At 32.4% G+C, this 19806-nt stretch overlaps 1 protein-coding gene, 1 long non-coding RNA gene and 1 pseudogene across 4 annotated transcripts; 1 reads left to right on the top strand and 2 right to left on the bottom strand.

Annotated features, from left to right (window-relative positions):
- Positions 1-515: 515 nt before the first annotated feature.
- LOC111376477 lies at positions 516-6678 on the top strand. 3 transcript variants are annotated; one of them, XR_002699492.1, is made up of 4 exons: positions 516-899; positions 3473-3786; positions 4031-4841; positions 6283-6678. It is a non-coding gene; the product is annotated as an uncharacterized LOC111376477 (long non-coding RNA). The 3 variants fall into 3 exon arrangements; XR_002699491.1 differs by having other exon boundaries at positions 517-899; positions 3466-3786; XR_002699490.1 differs by lacking the exon at positions 516-899 and having other exon boundaries at positions 909-3786.
- Positions 6679-12871: 6193 nt separating this feature from the next.
- On the bottom strand, positions 12872-14024 carry LOC111376483 (L-galactono-1,4-lactone dehydrogenase 2, mitochondrial-like). Its single transcript, XM_022999441.1, has 2 exons — positions 13767-14024; positions 12872-13245 (listed from the first exon to the last, which is right to left on the bottom strand). Exons 1-2 carry the CDS (start codon positions 14022-14024, stop codon positions 13099-13101), a joined length of 405 nt encoding a protein of 134 aa, XP_022855209.1. The 3' UTR covers positions 12872-13098.
- LOC111376482 lies at positions 13982-17631 on the bottom strand (annotated as a pseudogene).
- Positions 17632-19806: the final 2175 nt, after the last annotated feature.

Raw genomic sequence — 19806 nt, 5'->3', positions numbered from 1 at the left:
GAGCTCGTTAAGCCCTTGTTTGATTATCATTCTTCTAAAAATTCATTTTTTCAAAACTTATTTTCAACTATATATTCTTCAATAAAATAATATTGTATGCAAATTCAAAATTTTCTTTAATTTTTAACCACACATTCTCTATCAGTTTACTATTCAAAATGTATTATTTCCCCTAAAATGGGAATGAAACAAGGACTAAATTTATAATATATTTTTCTCCATTTTCTTTTCAACTATATACTTTTCAATAAAATAATATTACACATAAATCAAAATTTTTTTTTAATCACTCGTTCTTTAAAAAAAAAAAAAGTACACTATTCCAAAAATTATAACATCAAATAATGGGTGCCAAACTAGGGGTAAGAAATATAGATGCATAAGTTGGAATTACAATCTTACCCTTAAGTATAACAGAATGAAAAAAATATTTATTTACGATTGCAAGGGTACTTCTGGCAACGAAAATATGAAATTGAGGGTGTTACTGCCCTTTTCATTTTACGATTGTTGGTGAAATCATAAATGGTTTAAAATTTTTTTGACAAAATAAATAAATAACATTTTCTACATTTTTTTTTAATTCCTCACAGTAAATGTGAAAAAGATTTTGTCTGACACACGCAAAGCCCTTTGCTTTTCAGCCTGCATTATGTAAATATCCTGCACTTCTTTAGTTTCCAATGTAGAAGAGGAATAAATGCAATGCCTTTCTCTTCTCTTTAAGCCCAACACAGTCACATAGTACCGAATCGGAAGAAACCAAAATGCCTGGTGTGGATTCCTACTCTACAGATAATTACACACTTGTTATACCCAAGTTCGAGCTCTAGACTGCCAATCATTTGAAATAAATTACCTCTCTTCGTTAGCATCAAGGATTTTCCCCAATTCTTTAGGTATTTCATTGTGTTTTTTGGTTTTCGCTTCTGGGTTTTCATTTCATTCATTCTCCTTTTTGGGTTTTCATTTCGTTCGTTCTTGTATGAGTATTAATGTCCTGGAGGAGTAGTTACTCAAGATGGACATTGTTTAAATACTCGTGTCTTCAATATTTGGTTGCAGGATTAACGAAATCAAATTTCTATTTAATAAGTTTCGAGTGTTAAATTGGAATCTCTCTATTGAATGCGATCTGCACTTTGTGTCAAACAAAAATTTGTACACACACACATATTTGCATATATTGTCCATGCTTATACACATTATATAGTTACTGGGTTTTGTATTTAGTAGTCGATTATATGGTTTTGCGGTTCTATTATAATTATGCAATCCTTTGTTATTATTTTGAGTTCTTTTTCTTAAATTTGTTGTGAACATGTGATATTTAAATTTGATATAATTATGATTTTCGTTTTTATTAGTTTCACCTTTATATTTGTTCTTCACTTGGAACAGATGAGACATGTCCATTTTGCATTGTCAAGTTTGTGTAATGATTGTCTTGTTATGAGTATGTTAAAATTGTGTTTCCATGGAATGAATAAACTTGTAATTACTTGCACAAAATTTAATGAAAAGTCATGCTATCATTGGGATAATCTATTCTAATTTTACACTTGTGTTAGAATTACATGAATAATTGTATATTCTTGGACTGACGCTTCATGAAATTGTAGCTAGCTATCCTTTTCATCACAATGCTTGTGTACTTTCACATCAAGGATGAAAAGAATGCTTCAAGTGGTGAAAATAGTCTTTTACTATAGTTCACCAGCTTTCTGTCCAAGTTGATATTAATATTAATGAGTGAGACAATTGCAGTTAGCTTAGATTCAGTAGTCTCATAATAGAGATATCTATTGCTAATCAAATACACCTAAAGGTTTAGGAAATGAAGTGAACAAGAGTTCAGTTAAATTTCTAATTCCATAATTTTTTTTTAAACTATTAGAATCTACATAAAATTCATTGGCTTCTTAACTATAATATATTGTAATTGCATTTGAGATTGAGTTTTTCTCTCAACTGGACGATTACAAAATTTATATTTTGTAAGCTTTTTGAATTATCAGTTTTGTATGTATAAAAGTTGATGCATAGCTAATCATGAAAATAATTTGTGTGCATTGGTGACTAAGTTTTCTGTCAATTGGATAATTACTGTGTTGGATGATGGGAATGAAACGAAGGAAAACAGTTTCATCTATGTAAGATTTTAGCACTATTTATTTTGCTATTAGAGATAAGTAATCTTCTTTAAATAATGTGAATTTTACCTTCTATTAGTAGAATTTTATTTGAACTACTAATTTTTTTTTTTTAAGTGCGTCGAATAATATATTATGATATCTAGCAAATTCTGATATTAGCTTTGATTTTGTCAGACATATGAAAAAAAAGGAAAATTAAAAGAATTGTTTGATTTCACTGGTGATGAATGGAACTTGAAGCATGCTTGGTTAAGCTTAAATGTAATTATTATGGTTCATGGTCGACATTGCCAATAAAATTTCTTTTTTCTATTTGTTTCTATTTTGAATTTTCCACCTAGCAGATTGAGCCAATCCCAATTTGAAATTTGCGTCCTCAGTTTGGTTATACATTCGTCTATCTTTCTTGATTTCTTTACTCTTTTTCACTTGTAGGTTTTATGTTTTAGTGTTTTGAGGATCTATCCTACGCTATTTATTCATGAAGCCATAATGTTTTCTCCCTTTTACCCTTCAATCTCATTATATGAATTCCTAAATTGGGACCACAATGTTTATTACATATGGATACAAAATATCTCTTTTGGGAAAGAATGGTGTGCTACAAAACTAGTTTTGTACAAACCTTAATTTCCTCTCTCGACATTAGAAAAAAGGCAAAACAAAACTCTAAGCAAATTCAAGTCGATGGTTATAATTGTGTCTTCGTCCTTTTGTGATTTGCATTAGCCTTTGTAAATGTTGCTGCTATCTGCTCATTCACATCGTCCTTTGTACATCTCGCTTCGGTTTGCTGCATATTCTGATATCGATACTCACAAATAATGAGATATACGAACTTAAACTTTTGCTTTAGCTTATAGTTTTCCCCTCTTACTAACAAGTTCTATATTATTCATTAAATATCTCTCCAATCGAACCGTCATCCTCGTGTAATGTGGAGTGATTTTCGAAGTCTATCACTCCTTCAATTTCGGCTTAACATTTATCCAAGGTTCTATTTCTTGTAAATTGGTTGAATTTTTAGAATTTGTGGTTTAGTTATTTTGATTTCATTACTAATAATTGATATACTTATTCATGCCATATTTATGTTGTTTTTCCCAAATTATTCATTCACGGTTATGCTCACAGAATTTCTTTCATTCTGGCTTAGTTAGTTACCTCTTGAAATAGCCTTGTTTATTATAATTTTTCCCAAATTGTAGCAAAATAAGTTTTCCTAGGCTGCAGTATTATTTATGTTTAGATCATTACTTTTTGATATTCTACTGTTGGCTTTTTGTATTTTTGTATTTATTAATTTTAGTACTTAGAGAGGCAAAATCTGACTCTATATGAGAAGGTCACGGTGGACGTGGAAATGGGCATGGTTGTGGAAGTGGACATTGCTACATCAGAGACTCAAGCAACAACAAGAATTCTTATGGAAATATGGAAATTTCAGATAGTCAAGGTGCATCTGGAAAAGCTCATACCAGAAAGCCTTTTGAAAGATGCGGTGGCTATGGTAAACTTTGTAATCCTTGTGGAGGCGGTCACTGAGGTGGTTTAAACAATGGTGAAGTGGGGGAAGGTGAACAAGAAAGGCTACGTCAGGTTTTTGATCACCGTAGTGCCTTGGGTAGGGGTATGTATGCTATGTTTTTCACTAAATCTCTCGTCTTTGCATCTTTGCAGTCCTTAGACATTTATATTCTGCTGTGAACTTATTCGACTGCAAAAATGAGATAAAATGTGAGAGTTGGCAGAGGTAACTAGGAAGCTTAGACTGATGAACTGGCTATCTCCTTGGTGCCTTTGGCAGTAAGGCTTTAATAATACAATAGCATATACTTTTTCTCATGTTTAATATTGTGCTCCTTCGTTTCTAGAGTTACCGAAGAAGTAATCAATGAAGGTGAGAACAATCTGAATGCTGAGAAGAACTCAGGAGAGGAGGATGCCACACATGGGAACAAGGAAACTTCTACCATTGAAATTGAAAGGAACCTGAGCACATAAAAATTAATTCATGAGTCCATTTTTGTTATGGTAGTAGTCCAGTATTTACATAACGTCTTGCAAGATGACTTTATTCTTCTTTTGCAAGCTAATTTCAATTTATCATTTAATAATAACCTGTTCTCTTTCTTTTAGCTAGAGTAGATGTCACACGGGAGAATATTTGACATTAGTGACGAAGTTCCTATAACCTGTGAAGATAATTTTGTAGATATTTTCAAAAAGTACCATTATCACTTGTAGCTATTTTGTAGATATTTTCATTTGTGGCTATTTTGTCACTAGTCTATCTTACTTTTTTTGAAAGGTAATCACAGGAAGTGTCGACAGTCTGTCTTACTAACAAATCTTTTGTCAGAATTATTTGGTGACGCCAATATTGAACTCCTGTTGTTTCATATAAAAACTTTCTTTGCAATTTGAATTTTGATGTTAGAGTGCTACATCCCATCGATTTCTTCTTGTTTCATATTTGATACATGTAGTTTTTAATAATATTATATTCTTTGGATGCTTCATGCTTGATAATTATATTATGGTATTGCTACCTCCAGGAATGGAATCCCATATGCTTTCTATTTTGTTTTGCATGCATGAAATTGAAAGCGTAACTATTGTATGAAACTGGAGGAGAATATCATAAAGTCAACCTTTGGGACATTGACAACCACTGCCATACAGGTGAGTTCAATTTGCACTCTGCATTTTCTTTTTGGGCCCTTCATATTTTCTTATACCTTATTTCAACCTTCTTAGTACTTTTTTGGGACTACAAACTGCACAAGGAGAATAAACATATGTCAAAATTTAGTGCAATAAGATATTATATAAACTATCGAAACTTCGTAAATGTCTTTTATAGGAGAAATCACAAAAAAAATAAAAATTACCGTGTTAGATTAAGTTAGTTTTGCTGGCCTCATTGAATGAATATATTTTTCTTCAATCCTTGACATTGGACGCACTAACATTACCTTAAAAATACCCCAGCCCGTACATTGCACGGGCAAAGACTAGTAAAAATAAAAGGTCTATCATTAACAAAAGTACCCAGAAGAACTACTGAACAAAAATCAACAATTCATTAACAAGTCTCTCCTTCAAATTAGAACTATGACTATCAAACAAGACTTGGACAATAAGTCAGCAAAAATCATTTAAAACAAAAATAATATTTTAATCAGTATATATCATTCCTAATTTATATTGCATTTGACCAACTACGGTGAGATATCTCATCGTTTTTTCATCTTGACAGATCCAATTACACCTCCATTTTCCATTCCCAGCACTTTTTCAACTGCTGCTTCAAGTTTTAGGTCTTCAGCACCAAATATTGCAAGATCTTTTGCCAAATCTCTAATATCAAGCAATTTTATGTCTGTCTTCCCGAACGCAGCCGCAATGTAAGATTTCTTGTCGTCGATGTTATGACCAACAAGAATCCTTCTCTTTAAAAAGTTCACAAGTTTCAACGATGGAGTTTTGAACTCACGATTGTTTCCATGATGAGGATTGAGATATTGAAAAACCAGTGCCTCAACTTCTCTTGCTGAGATAACGAGGGTATTTAAAAAAGCATTCTGTTTTTTATTTTTTTTATCCTTAGGGAATTTTGTGTTCAGATTAAAACCTATGATTTAACTATCCTAATCCATCCTTATAGCTATTTTTCTATAATGGTTCTATCTTTAGTCATAGTAGTTGTTATGACCAATTTTTTTGGGCCGAATGGAAATAAAAACTTATGTTTATGGAGGTTGCTGACTATTTTTATTTTAAGAGGTGTGAAGTACAGTTTGATACAAAATGTATTCATAATCGGAAGAAAGTAAGTGAACAGAGGAGATTGAGGGATAAATATAGTCGTCGGGGCCAGTCTATATTTGGCTACTTTTACTAATTATGTTAAAAGCTATAATAACAAGACTAATGTAAAGATTACATGCACAATTAACTCTAATTTTATAGCTCATGCCAACACTTCATTAAACTAAAGATACTGGATTATTCTTCTCGAGTATTTGATGATATGGTTCGTGTTACTTTTCCTATCAATTCTTCGTTGTTGTGTACTTATAAATTAGCAGTGAAAAGAAACCTGAGTTTACTACGTTTGCAGGCATTCCTTATTTCGAGTTGCTCAAGCAATAACGCCTAACTCGAAATGTGGATTTACTCCAAGCAACTGCACTTTGTTGGTTGTCGTCTCCACCTTTAGATATTGAGGTATATCGTATTTCTATGTGTCATGTTTTGATATCAGAGAAAATTTTCATGAATTTATATACAAATAAAACAAAATTGAGATTCTATTTGCAGATTGAAGAAAATTTTCATATATCACAAACACTGCACTTTCTTGGTTGTCGTCTCCACCTTTAGATGTTGAGATATATCTTATTTCTATATGTGTCCTGTTTTGATATCAGAGAATATTTTCATGAATCTATATACAAATAAAACAAAACTGAGATTCTATTTGCAGATTGAAGAAAATTTTCATATATCACAAACATTTTGCTGGTACGGATTCAACTTTCAAGAACACCACCCCGACTATAGATTTTGGATTAGAGATACTCCAGTCTCATTAAACAGTTTAGAATGATAGAATTATAAGAGCTATCACTCGGTTCATAATCAACGTACTCAAAACCTTAAATTTCACTTCCACACATATATGACATACCCATTCAAGCATGACATTAACAGATAAAATTCTTGATAAGAAAATGGTCGCTGTTTCCGTCGCTAATATCTCCTCTCCATATAATACTTCCACTCGACTTTTTAATTGTATATGCTACTGTAGATTGACATAAAAAACACAAGCACGGTATCTTAAATTAATGTTATATAATATACAAATAAGAAAATTTGAGGGAATATGAATTACAAAGGAGCCGTAAACACAAAAAATACTCTTGTAAGATTCTAAACAATTTAAAAGCTTAAATGCCTCGTAAAGCAAGAACCTAGTAATATGATGTGAATCCATACATTATCTCATGGTCATATATTGCTAAGGAAACGGTGCTTTTGATAAAAAGAGAGTTCCTATAGGTTTCCAAGTTAAAATATACACCATCACACACTCCTCCTCCATCCTTTTCATAAAATATACACCATCACACTCTCTTCTCCCATCCTTTTCAAACTTTTTTAGAAAAAGACAAATGCTTTGCCTATATATACATCCACCCTCCGTTCACTCCATTGTTCCTCTTTAAGCATTTTCTCAAACATGAATATCTCTTTCACTATAAAATCTTCTTTCACTCCAAAGATCAAAAACACATGTTCTAACCTCCGGAAATATGAGGTTGATTGCCCATTTCACAAGAAACGCTTGATTACCACCACCATCACCACAGACAAAATCCATTTGGAAGAATGGATTAAAAGAGAAGATGGAGGTAGTAAGGACATTGGGTTCGATGTCAATACACGAAACATTGTGGTTGAAGATGAACAGACAAAATTTCTTACCACATTGGTTGTTGCAAGCAGATTTGATATGTTGATATATCAAAGAATGAGCGACCATCATGCAAACAATCGAAACTTCGTAAATTTACCACTGAGGCTTCTGAACTATCTAAGCAGGAACACTCTTGTATGTGACAATATGAATGAGAAAAATGCACCTCTTGCAGCTTCCTTTAGAGAAAAAGATAGGGAATCATTTCAGATCCTAGATCTCAAGGAAGAATTCTACCGTCAATTTGACATTGACAAAATGGTCTAGAGGCAGCTAAGAACAAGAAAGACGATCTGGGACTTGAACAATCAGGATTTATGTCAGCTGGAGGACAAAAAAATGGTGGAACTTCTCACCATTATAGGTCAACTGAAGTTCTATTTAGGAAAAATTTTCACCGATTAGTATTTTGACTGTGATTTTGTTGAAATTGTTGAAGGATAGTTTTTTTTATTAGGATTTGATTGAAACAGTGAAGGATAGGTTGAAAGTGTAGTATTTTGAGTAGGATAAGATTTTGACTAGGAGATGATAGTCAAATCATAGACTTCAATCTAAACACAAAATTTCCTGATGATAAACAAAATAAAAAACAGAATGATTTTTTAAATACCTTCATTATCTCAACAGGGGAAGAGGCACTGATTTTTCAACATCTCAATCTTCGTCATGGAAACAATCGTGAGTTCAAAACTCCATCATTGAAGTTTGTGAACTTTCTAAAGAGGAGGATTTTTGTTGGCCATAATATCGACGACAAAAAATCCTATATTGCGGCCGCGTTCAAGGAAGCAGACTGGAAAATGTTTGATATTAGAGATCTGGCAAAAGATCTTGCAATATATAAGTACAGAAGATCTGAAAGTTGAAGCAGCAGTTGAAAAAGCGATGGGAATGAAAAATAGAGGTGCAATTGGGTCTGTTCAGATGAAGAAACGATGAGATATCTCACTGTAGTTGGTCAAGTGCAATATCAATTGGGAAAGATATAATACTGATTAAAATATTGTTTTTGTTTTAAATGATTTTTGTTGACTTTTTGTCTAAGACTTATTTGATAGTCATAGTTCTAATTTGAAGGAGAGACTTGTTAATGAATTGTTGATTTTTGTCCAGTAGTTCTTTTGGGTACTTTTGTTAATGATAGACTTTTTATTATTATTTTCGCATCACTCTCCTCTGTCCACTTACTTTCTTCCGATCATGAATACCTTTTGTGTCAAACTGCAATTCACCCCTCCCAAAATAAAAATGGTCAGCAACCTCCACAAGCATAAGGTTGTATTTCCATTCGGCCTAAAAAAATTGGTCATAACAACCACTGTGACTAAAGATAAAACCATTATGGAATAATAGCTAAGGATGGAGGAGGATAGTCAAATCATAGGTTTCAATCTGAACACAAAATTCCCTAATGATAAAAAAATTAAAAAACAGAATGATTTTTTAAATACCCTCGTTATCTCAGTAGGGGAAGATGCACTGATTTTTCAACATTTCAATTTTCATCACGGAAATAATCGTGAGTTCAAAACTCCATCGTTGAACCTTGTGAACTTTCTAAAGAGAATGATTTTTGTTGCCCATAACATCAACTTTTTAAAAATTTGAATTTCAAACTTTTTAAGATTTCTTGTCGTCGATGTTCTGGCCAACAAGAATCCTCATCTTTAAAAAGTTCACAAGTTTTAACGATGGAGTTTTGAACTCACGATTGTTTCCATGATAAGGATTGAAATGTTGAAAAATCAGTGCTTCTTCCCCTGTTGAGATAACGAGGGTATTAAAAAGTCATTCTATTTTTTATTTTTTTATCCTCAGACAATTTTGTGTTTAGATTGAAGCTTATGATTTGACTATCTTCCTCCATCCTTAGTCATTTTTTCATAATGGTTTTATCCTTAGTCACAGTGGTTGTTATGACCAATTTTTTTTGGGCTGAACGGAAATATAACCTTATGTTTGTAGAGGTTGTTGGCCATTTTTATTTTGGGAGGGGTGAAGTGCGGTTTGACACAAAAGGTATTCATGATCGGAAAAAAGTAAGTGGATAGGGGAGAGTGATGCAAAAATAATAATAAAAGGTCTATCATTAACAAAAGTACCCAGAAGAACTTTTGGACAAAAATAACAATTCATTAACAAGTCTCTCCTTCAAATTAGAATTATGACTATCAAACAAGACTTAAACAAAAAGTCAACAAAAATCATTTAAAACAAAAATAATATTTTAATCAGTATATATCTTTCCCAATTGATATTGCACTTGACTAACTACGGTGAGATCTCACCGTTTCTTCATCTGGGCAGACCCAATTGCACCTCCATTTTTCATTCCCAGCGCTTTTTCAACTGTTGCTTCAAGTTTCATATCTTCAGCACCATATATTGCAAGATCTTTTTCCAGATCTCTAATATCAAATAATTTTCAGTTTACCTCCCTGAACGCAATCGCAATGTAGGATTTCTTGTCGTCAATGTTATGGCAACAAGAATCCTCCTCTTTCGAAAGTTCACAAGTTTTAATGATGGAGTTTTGAACTCACGATTGTTTCTATGACGAGGATCGAGATATTGAAAAATTAGTGCCTCTTCCCCTGCTGAGATAACGAGGGTATTTAAAAAATCATTCTATTTTTTATTTTGTTTATCATCAGGAAATTTTGTGTTCAAATTAAAGCTTATGATTTGACTATTCTCTCTTAGTCAAAATCCTATCCTAGTCAAAATACTACAGTTTCAATCTATCCTTCACTGTTTCAATCAAATCCTAATAAAAAAGAAACTATCCTTCAACAGTTTTAACAAAATCACAGTCAAAATAGTAATCGGTGTTTTTCCCAAATAGAACTACAGTTGACCAACAATGGTGAGAAATTCTCCTATTTCTTTGTCCTTCAGCTACCATAAATCCTGATTGTTTAAATCCCAGTCTTTCTTGTTCCCAGCTGCCTCTAGACCATTTTGTCAATGTCAAATTGACGGTGAAATTCTTCCTCGAGATTTAGGATATGAAATAATTCCCGATCTTTTTCTCGGAAGGAAGCTGCAAGAAATGCATTTTTCTCCTTCATATTGTCACATACAAGAGTGTTCCGCTTAGATAGTTCAGAAGCTTCAGTGGTAAATCTACGAAGCGTCGGTTGTTTGCATGATGGTCGCTCGTTGTTTGATACATCAAGGTATCAAATTCGCTTGCAACAACCAATGTGGTAAGAAATTTTGTCTTTTCATCTTCAACCACAATGTGCCGTGTATTGACATCGAACTCAATGTCCTTACTACCTCCATCTTCTCTTTTAATCCATTCTTCCAAATGGATTTTGTCTGTGGTGATGGTGGTGATAACCAAGCGTTTCTTGTGAAATGGGCAATCAGCCTCATATTTCCGGAGGTTAGGACGTGTTTTTGATCTTTGGAGTGAAAGAAGGTTTTATATTGAAAGAGATATTCATGTTTGAGAAAATATTTGAAGAGGAACAGTGGAGTGAACTTGGAAACCTATAGGAACTCTCTTTTTATCAAAAACACCGTGTCCTTAGCAATATATGACCATGGGATACTGTATGGATTCACATCATATTATTAGTTTCTTACTTTATGAGGCACTTAGACTTTTAAATTGTTTAGAATCTTACAAGAGTATTTTTTGTGTTTACGGCTCCTTTGTAATGCCTATTCCCTCAATTTTTCTTATTTGTATATCTTATAACATTAATTTGAGATACCGTGTTTATGGGTTTTATGCCAATCTACAGTAGTATATACAATTAAAAAGTCGAGTGAAAGTGTTATATGGAGAGGAGATATTGCCCTTGTTTTGAGCCCCATTTTTTTTTAAAAAATACATTTTTAAATAGTTTTTTGACATCATTTTAACCACACATTCTTCAATAAAATAATATTATACGAAAATCTAAAATTTTTCCTTATTTTTTAGCCACACATTTCACATCATTACACTATTCAAAAATGCATTTTCTTGGCAAAAATGAGGCTCAAACAAGGGCATTAGCGACGGAAACGACTATTTTCTTATCAAGGATTTTATCTATTAATGTCATGCTTGAATGGGTCTGTCATATATGTGTGGAAGTGGAATTTAAGGTTCTGAATACGTTGATTATGAACCGAGTGATAGCTCTTATAATCTATCATTCTGAACTGTTTAATTGAGATTAGAGTATCTCTGATCCAAAATTTGTAGTCGAGGCGATGTTTTTGAAAGTTGAATCCGTACCAGCAAAATGTTTGTGATATATGAAAATTTTCTTCAATCTACAAATAGAATCTCAGTTTTGTTTTATTTGTATATAAATTCATGAAAAATTTCTCTGATATCAAAATAGGACACGTATAAAAATAAAATATACCTCGACATCTGAAGGTGGAGACGACAACCATGAAAGTGCAGTTGCTTGGAGTAAATCCACATTTCGAGTTAGGCGTTATTACTTGAGCAACTCGAAATAAGGAATGCCTGCCAACGTAGTAAACTCAGGTTTCTTTTCACCGCCAATTTATAAGTACACAACAACGAAGAATTGCTAAGAAAAATAATATGGACCATATCATCAAATACTCGAGGAGAATAATCCAGTATCTTTAGTCTAATGAAGTGTTAGCATGAGCTGTGTGCTTATAATATTTAAATTAGTCTTATAATTATAGCTTTTAGCACAATTAGTAAAAGTAGCCAAATATAGATCCGCCCCGACGACTATATGTATCCCTCAATCTCTGTATAATGAAATTATGAGAGAAAAATTACAGAACACATATTCTTCAATCTAACATGGTATCACAGCGGGAATCTGATCGCTAGACCAATCTATGCCAGCAAGTGCACTGGTCGTATAACCACCAGAATCTAGGATAAAGAGATAGACACGAGGAATCACGGCTAGGGCTGTAAATATATTGGATTTTGATCTGAATCCGATGAAATTAATGGGAGATGGATTTAAGGTTTCAATCCGATAATCCAATTAAGATCCGAATTCGATAATCCACTAACTAAATGGAGCAAATATGGACATATGTCAATCCGATCCGATAACAATCTGATCCGATTTATTATAATCTCCCTTAGTCTTGCCTAAAGAGCTGCAAGTTCATCTTTATCCTTTGGAACCTTCAAGCACGTCAACATGAGTTTATGCAATATTCCATTCCAAATTCATCTTCAAGCAGTAGCAAAGATAAATAACTAAACCACAATTGGAAAGGCTTTCCACGTTCATTTCCGTGTCTATAATCAAATATATACTAGCTATTGTCCGATAAGCATTGAAGATCATGTACAAATACCCATAGATAAAAAAATGTCAGGATCAATGCTTTAAAAATATTTATTATCAATAAATATCAAAGCATTCAAGAATCCTATACTCATTGTTACAGATTAAATTTCTCTAGAGACCAAAATTTGAGCAGCTTCACACTAAATGCAATTCATACCTCAATTTTAGCCCAGGGTTCATAATCTGAATATTTATCCCATAAATTTCTTTGCGTCATACGCCTGTAGTGAAAGAAATCTTCTGTAATTTCTTTCCTCTGGCTAGCATCCATTGTAGTAAGATACATAATTATACCGATCTGGTAAATGCAATTCAAAGATTAAGAATCAATAGTTATTATGATATGCAATTAAAAATACAACAAATAAGCATGAGATATAGAAAACAAACTATATCTACAACAGAAAGAACTAGAGAATGGTTATTATCATTGCATTTCGCTACATGAAAGGATGCACATCATGCTCACCATATATTGGAAAACAGACTACATAAAAGTTCCAGGTAGAACGAAGCAGCACATGTACCTACGATTTGATAGTTTTAAATCAGCCAATGACCATATTTCTTTCCTTCCATGGTAGGGAAGTATGTTGGAAAATAAATTGGCATAGATGATTGATATTTGAAGGATGGTGTCAGGTAAAAGGTTCCAATCAAAATGCTTATTTTACTTGTGTCTAAACGAGTGATCATATATCAACTACCAAAGTTTGAAACAAAGTAACTCAGTTTCAAAAAGTCAGTGAATAGCATTAGATATGATCAGATTACACCCGAGAATATGTCATCTTTGGACAAGCTATAAGCCGGGCTTACGAGGCTTTTGCTGCATGCTGTCCATCTCAGTTCAATAGGTGCAGGAACAGGTATATTTTCTTTCTCAATTAGTTGCATCAATTCTTCAATATACTCCAGGTCTTTCATGCTTGGTTTAGATAGGGTTCCAACTGGAAAACAAATTTCTGAAACCCATTGTTGGCCACCACAATCAAAGCCCAAAATTTCATCATTCCAGCCTACTCTGTATCCCTCCAACTTTCTCCAGAACTCAGCCTCTGCTTGATTGACCTTCATCACATAGTCTTTACATTTCCGTAAATGAAAGTTCATTTATGTTGGGTTCATCTTCTCCGGGAATACTATCTGTAACTGCTTCTTTCCTGATGATAATGGTATCAATTATCTGAAAAAAACTAGAGATATATATCGAATATAATATAACTCGTAAATCTTAGTTTTTTTTTTTTTTTTAGTATCGTCTCTTCTATCATGTTTTCTATAAGCAGAGATGAAAAGAACATAAAAACAAAATAGATTTTCCATGTTTTCATCCCAAAAGAATAGGTTGATCAACTGTGTCAGTGTACAGAATGTACAAGTACTACACGTGTTTGTTCTCAGATAGAAGTTTTCTGTAATTGAAAAATTAGTGGAATTAACTCAATTTGCAAGAAATCAAGAAATTTGAGAACGTGTATTTCATAATATTTCTAAATTATATTGAATTGCCAGCAATGGACACCATTTTGACCAAAGATTGCCTCAGCATTCATTAAATGGGGTCCTGTTGTTAAACTGTCTATTGGTATTTGTAATGTTTTTAGTTAATCTTGTATAGAGTGTCAATCTTCTTCAGATTCAACTAGTTTTCATTTAACCAGAACAACATTCACCAGAAGAGAATGCACAACTGGGGCTTCTATACTGGAAACTATTTAGGGTGGTAAATGGACTAAGCCGTTCGCCAGCTCAGCTCGGCCCATTTTCTGCTCGAGCTCATGTTAGGATGAGCCATGGCCGAGCCGAGCTAGAATTTTTTCATGAGTATGCTCGTCTTGAGCTCGTGGGCAAGGTCCACAAGGTAGCTTGTGGCTCATTGGCCAATATATTTGACCATTTTGGTGGTCAAACAGTCACATGAGCACTTGGCCCAATGGTCATATATTTAATTTTTTTAACGATCCCTTTTTCCTGTAAACCCCCACTTAATTTGTTTCACACAAATCTACCTTCTCAATTTACAATTATTATAAGCTTCCTAAGTCTAAAGTTTAATTCTCTCTGAATTTACTTATTTGAGTTATTACTGTAAAATTCTGGTATAAATCATATTATTCTACCTCTTACTTACATATATTAATTCGAAATGGGATACAACCGATTAATAGTTAAGATTTTCAAGATTTGACTTCATAAATTGTAAGTATTGTTCGTTTACTCATAATTTTTCTTTTGACTTTTTAAAGAAATTGGATACATAGCTCCAATTTGGTCCCCATTCTTCTTCTCATTCTCTCTCTCTCTTATTTTCAACCATACAATTTTTTATAAAATAATATTACGTGCAAATAAAAAACTTTTCATTTTTTTTCAACCACACATTTTTCAAAAAATCACTATTTCAACCATTAAAACTTGAAAAGAATGGGAACCAAAAGGGGGTATAATATCTTTTTCGTATACAATTTCTTCTGCATATGTTAAGTTAGCCTGTCCCGTTCCTCAAAAAAGAAGGAAGGTTTCAATATATATATTTAAAGAAGAGAGAGAGAGAGAGAGAGAGAGAGAGAGAGATGTCTCATAGACAGCTTTGCTGAGCCCATGAGGTCCACAAGGCAAAGGGCTAAGCTGAGTAGGATTTTCAGACGTGTCGAGCTTACGTGTTTTAGGGCCGAGCCGAGCACATTGCCACTCCTAAACCTACTGCTGTCCGAAGATTGACAGTTCTAGTATATGAAAGTCCATCGACACACAATAATAATAACTGAAGACTCACAAGGTCTACAAGTATGGAAAGATGCAGGAAGCTAAAAAACAAACCAGGAGAACCAAATGCGACTGTCACCTCAAAATCAACTTACCGATTGACTTTTAAATGTTTCAACTAACAGAAATAGAAACTACATTAAACCTATTTCAACCATTGCTTCTGGTGGCATGATAAGTAAATAATCACACGATGAAATCAATCGTGATTTAGTCAAGAACAAAGTCAACTAATTCTAGTATAAGGTTCACCACATAAACATAACAAATTCAAGATCCGGGAAAAACACATGTTTTACTTTCTCTTCAACATCTTTTATATGAGCATTTCTTGGGTAAGCAAATAACGAAACTACAATTGTTTGTTGGAAGAAGTTATTGTGATCAAGAGAAAGTTCATTACTAAGTGAAGAAAATGAATATTACTTGTGATTCTTTTTTATCTCTTTCAGGTTTGATACAAATGTGTGCTCTACAAGGTCCAGCCTCTCGACACATTGCAGAGTGACTTCTGCAACTACACCATGTTCTCCAAGACCACTGCGAGCCAGATAAAAGAGTGCTGGATTTTTCTCTTTAGAAACCTCAATAGTACCCTTAGCAGTAGTTACTAATTTCATGCTGATGACCTGCTCATCAATAGGAGGTAGCATTGCACCAGCGCCATGGGCACGAATCTGAAGGTTTCAATACACATGAGCCAAAGACATAAAAAGCCTAAAAGCAACTTAAAACTAGAACATCACTATAACTTCATAAACATACAAATGCCCCATAGGTTAAAAGAAGTCCTTGACTAATTATATGGTAACATTAGCAAAATAAGGGAATTATATCTTCTCTTTCTTATCTATCCTTCTCCACAAACCTCCCAAGACAAGGTACAATGAAAAAACAAGAATAACAGAAAAGGCATTTTAGTTAACCTGAGAAGCATGAAATGGAAAGAAGAACTCATCACCTATATATTTGAACTACATTGCTTCATGTGAACATCAACACAAGTCAAAGAATAACCATTTTATAATATCAAAACAATATATAAGAACCTCCACCTTACTTCAATTTTAACATCTACCTGAATACTGGCACAAATATTTAAGTATGTTACTTAAGCAAAAGATAGGCAATCCTTGAGGCAAGCACCACCTATCTCTACATACATTCTTGACCGGAAGTACAATATGCAAGCAAGACTTGAAGCAAGAATACATATTGCTCAAAAATTAAAATATCATATAAATTCAAAACAAGAGCTATAATTGAACTTAATTAATCACCTGAACTATACCGCCAATCTGCTGCTCCATTATAGATGCAAAATTTTGCAATGTAATCCTATATTCTTTAATCCCATCCACGAGTTGCTGGACCCTAATTCCAGCTTGCACACTGACCCTTTTCTTTTCTTTATCCACCTCCAAAACCTCATCCATTAAAGCCAAATTGACCATCCCTGCACGCGACAGCCCAATGCCATTTGGGGACAAGCCCGACCACACAGGCCGTGTCTTTTGCTTATTTTGGTTACAATCTTTAACTACAGATTCAAGCTCTTGGAGGGTTTCAGGCTGGATGAAGGTACGCGTTTGAACTTCATGGTTACCACTCAATTGGAGACTGTGTGCAGGTCGGGCGGAAGCGGGGAGTAGCGGAAGAGCTGGGCTTTCTTCTGGTTCGCATCTTCGAGAAATGGGAATGAGTAGTAGGTAGCAGCACCGCTGTCAAGGAGGAGAAGGGCGTAGCCTTGTTATTTACGAAGCTCCGCATCGGTGGAAGAGGGTGGCGGGATATTGGAGAGTGAGGAAAACTGGCGGTGGACGGCGGTGGAGGTGGCGACCGGAGGTTTAAGGGGGCGGATAAGGGAGTGGACGAAGCGTCTGACATTGAGAACTCGGAGCACTTGGCTGGTGTTTTACAGTGGGTTTAGTGAGAGCAGAATCAAATGAGACTCTAGGGAAAAAGTCGATCTGATCGACGTCTTCGAGACGATTAAGGATTTTCGAAATCCTATTTTCGATCGTCTCTAGTGCAAGTGAAATACCTCAAATTGACCTAAATAAAGGAAGGATTTTCCAAAATAGCCTTTGACTTTTCTAAACATTTTGAACTACCTAAAACACCCTTAAACAAATATTAAAAACAACCCTTTATCTAATATAAATCTTCTATTTAAGTCCTTAAATAATTAACAAATAATTTTCCTAAAAATTTGTGAGAATTATTGATGACTAATTATAAAATAGAAAAATCCAAATATAAGAGAGGACCATATAATATAAAAAATGTTGTTAAAAATAAAAAAGAAATTAAGTTTGAAAAAGAAATTGATAAGATAGGATATCAAGAACAATTATATGCATCACAAGAAATATTAAAATGTTTCAAAGAAAACTTATTAGAAAATTTTGCTAAAGGAATTGTAAGAACAATAATTATAAAAGATATACAAGATATCATAGATAAATTGGAAAAAAGGAAGAAAAATATTTCAAAATGTGATAAACCTTTTAGAACAGATATAGATACGATAACAGATATTGATATTATAAATTCTCAGACATTATTAGACTTTGAAGAATTGCTTAAAAATTTATAAGAAGGCTAACCACAAACATATAAAAAATTAGTCTTTATCTTAAGATTTTATTTACATTTAATATTAAAAATAAAAGAGTTTTTGGAATATAAAAACTTTAGATTCATGGTTATTAGATTTTTAGATTATTAGATTTTTGTTCGCTCATAGTAGCACCCTCACCGTTGGTATCAGAGCCATAGAGATCACGAGAAAAAATATAAAAAATAAAATTATGATTTTAGAAATTATTGAAACTTATAAAAATAGACTAAAGTACCAGGTAAAATATAGTTATGACATAGAAGGTTATATAGAAGAAGATAATATAGTTGGAACATATAGTAAAGATATAAACGAAGTATTAGAAATTTTTAGAGTAATTAAAAATCTACTTTTAGAATTAAAAAAAAATAATTAAAAAAATATTATTTGAAGAATATAAGCATATATATATATATATATATTAAAAGTAATTCAAAGGGAAATAGATTTCATAATAATCTGAAATTACTTTATGGAAATTATAAAAATAAATAATTATTATCAATGTATTGAAGAAAAAGGATGTTATATTTTTTACAACCCCACCCCTAATAAATTAAAAATAATAACATTATATATAACTAGGAATTTACCTAGAGAAATAAAATAACAAATATTGCATAACTTAATTGTAGGATTTATCAAAGATAGACGTACATATGAAATAATTTGCGAAATATTTGAAAATGAATTATACCAGAGGGAAATATATGAATAATCATAAAAATATAATGGAAAAAACTAAAAATACTTTAGATAGGAAGTTAGAAAAAATAAGAATAATAAATAATAAAATTTTAGATAAATTATTAATACCTGGAGAAATAACTAAAACTCAAGAAAAACAAATATTAAAATTAAAACAAGAAAGGTATAAAGAAAAAGCGAAGTATTATGAAAAATTAAAAGAGATAACAAATCCTGAAGTTATAAAACAAAAATATGATAAAATGATAAAAGAGTGTAAAAATGCTGAGTGTATAGTATTTTATTATTGTCAATCAAAAAATAGATAAAATGTCAATCAGTGAACATATGGAAGAATTAAAACATTTAATAAGAACATTAATAAATGATGTACAAGAAGTAAAGAATGAAATAAAAGAAGCAAGAAATGATATAAATATATTGAAACTTGAAGTTAGAAAATTAAAAGAAAATGAAGAAAAGAATAATAGAGTATATAAAAAATTTATAGAAAAAGAAATAACCAGAATAGGGAAAAAACATATTGAAAGGAAAAATATAATAATAGAAACAGGAAGTATGGATGATGAGTTTAGAAAAAATATATTACCTAAAATAATAGAAGAAGAGGAATCTAGAGAAAAAATATTAGGTAAACAAAAAATTGAAGAAAATCAGGACAAAGAAGATGAATGAAGAATTAGATTTACTTATAGATAATTTTGATCATTTAAGTTTAGAAAGTATAGATGATGAATACCAAATTTTAATGAATACTGG

This window comes from Olea europaea, unplaced genomic scaffold (genome assembly GCF_002742605.1).
Source record: "Olea europaea var. sylvestris unplaced genomic scaffold, O_europaea_v1 scaffold1509, whole genome shotgun sequence".
NCBI classification, from domain to species: domain Eukaryota; kingdom Viridiplantae; phylum Streptophyta; class Magnoliopsida; order Lamiales; family Oleaceae; genus Olea; species Olea europaea.
Note: the sequence above shows the minus strand (reverse complement) of the source record. Positions and strands in the feature narration are given on the sequence as shown.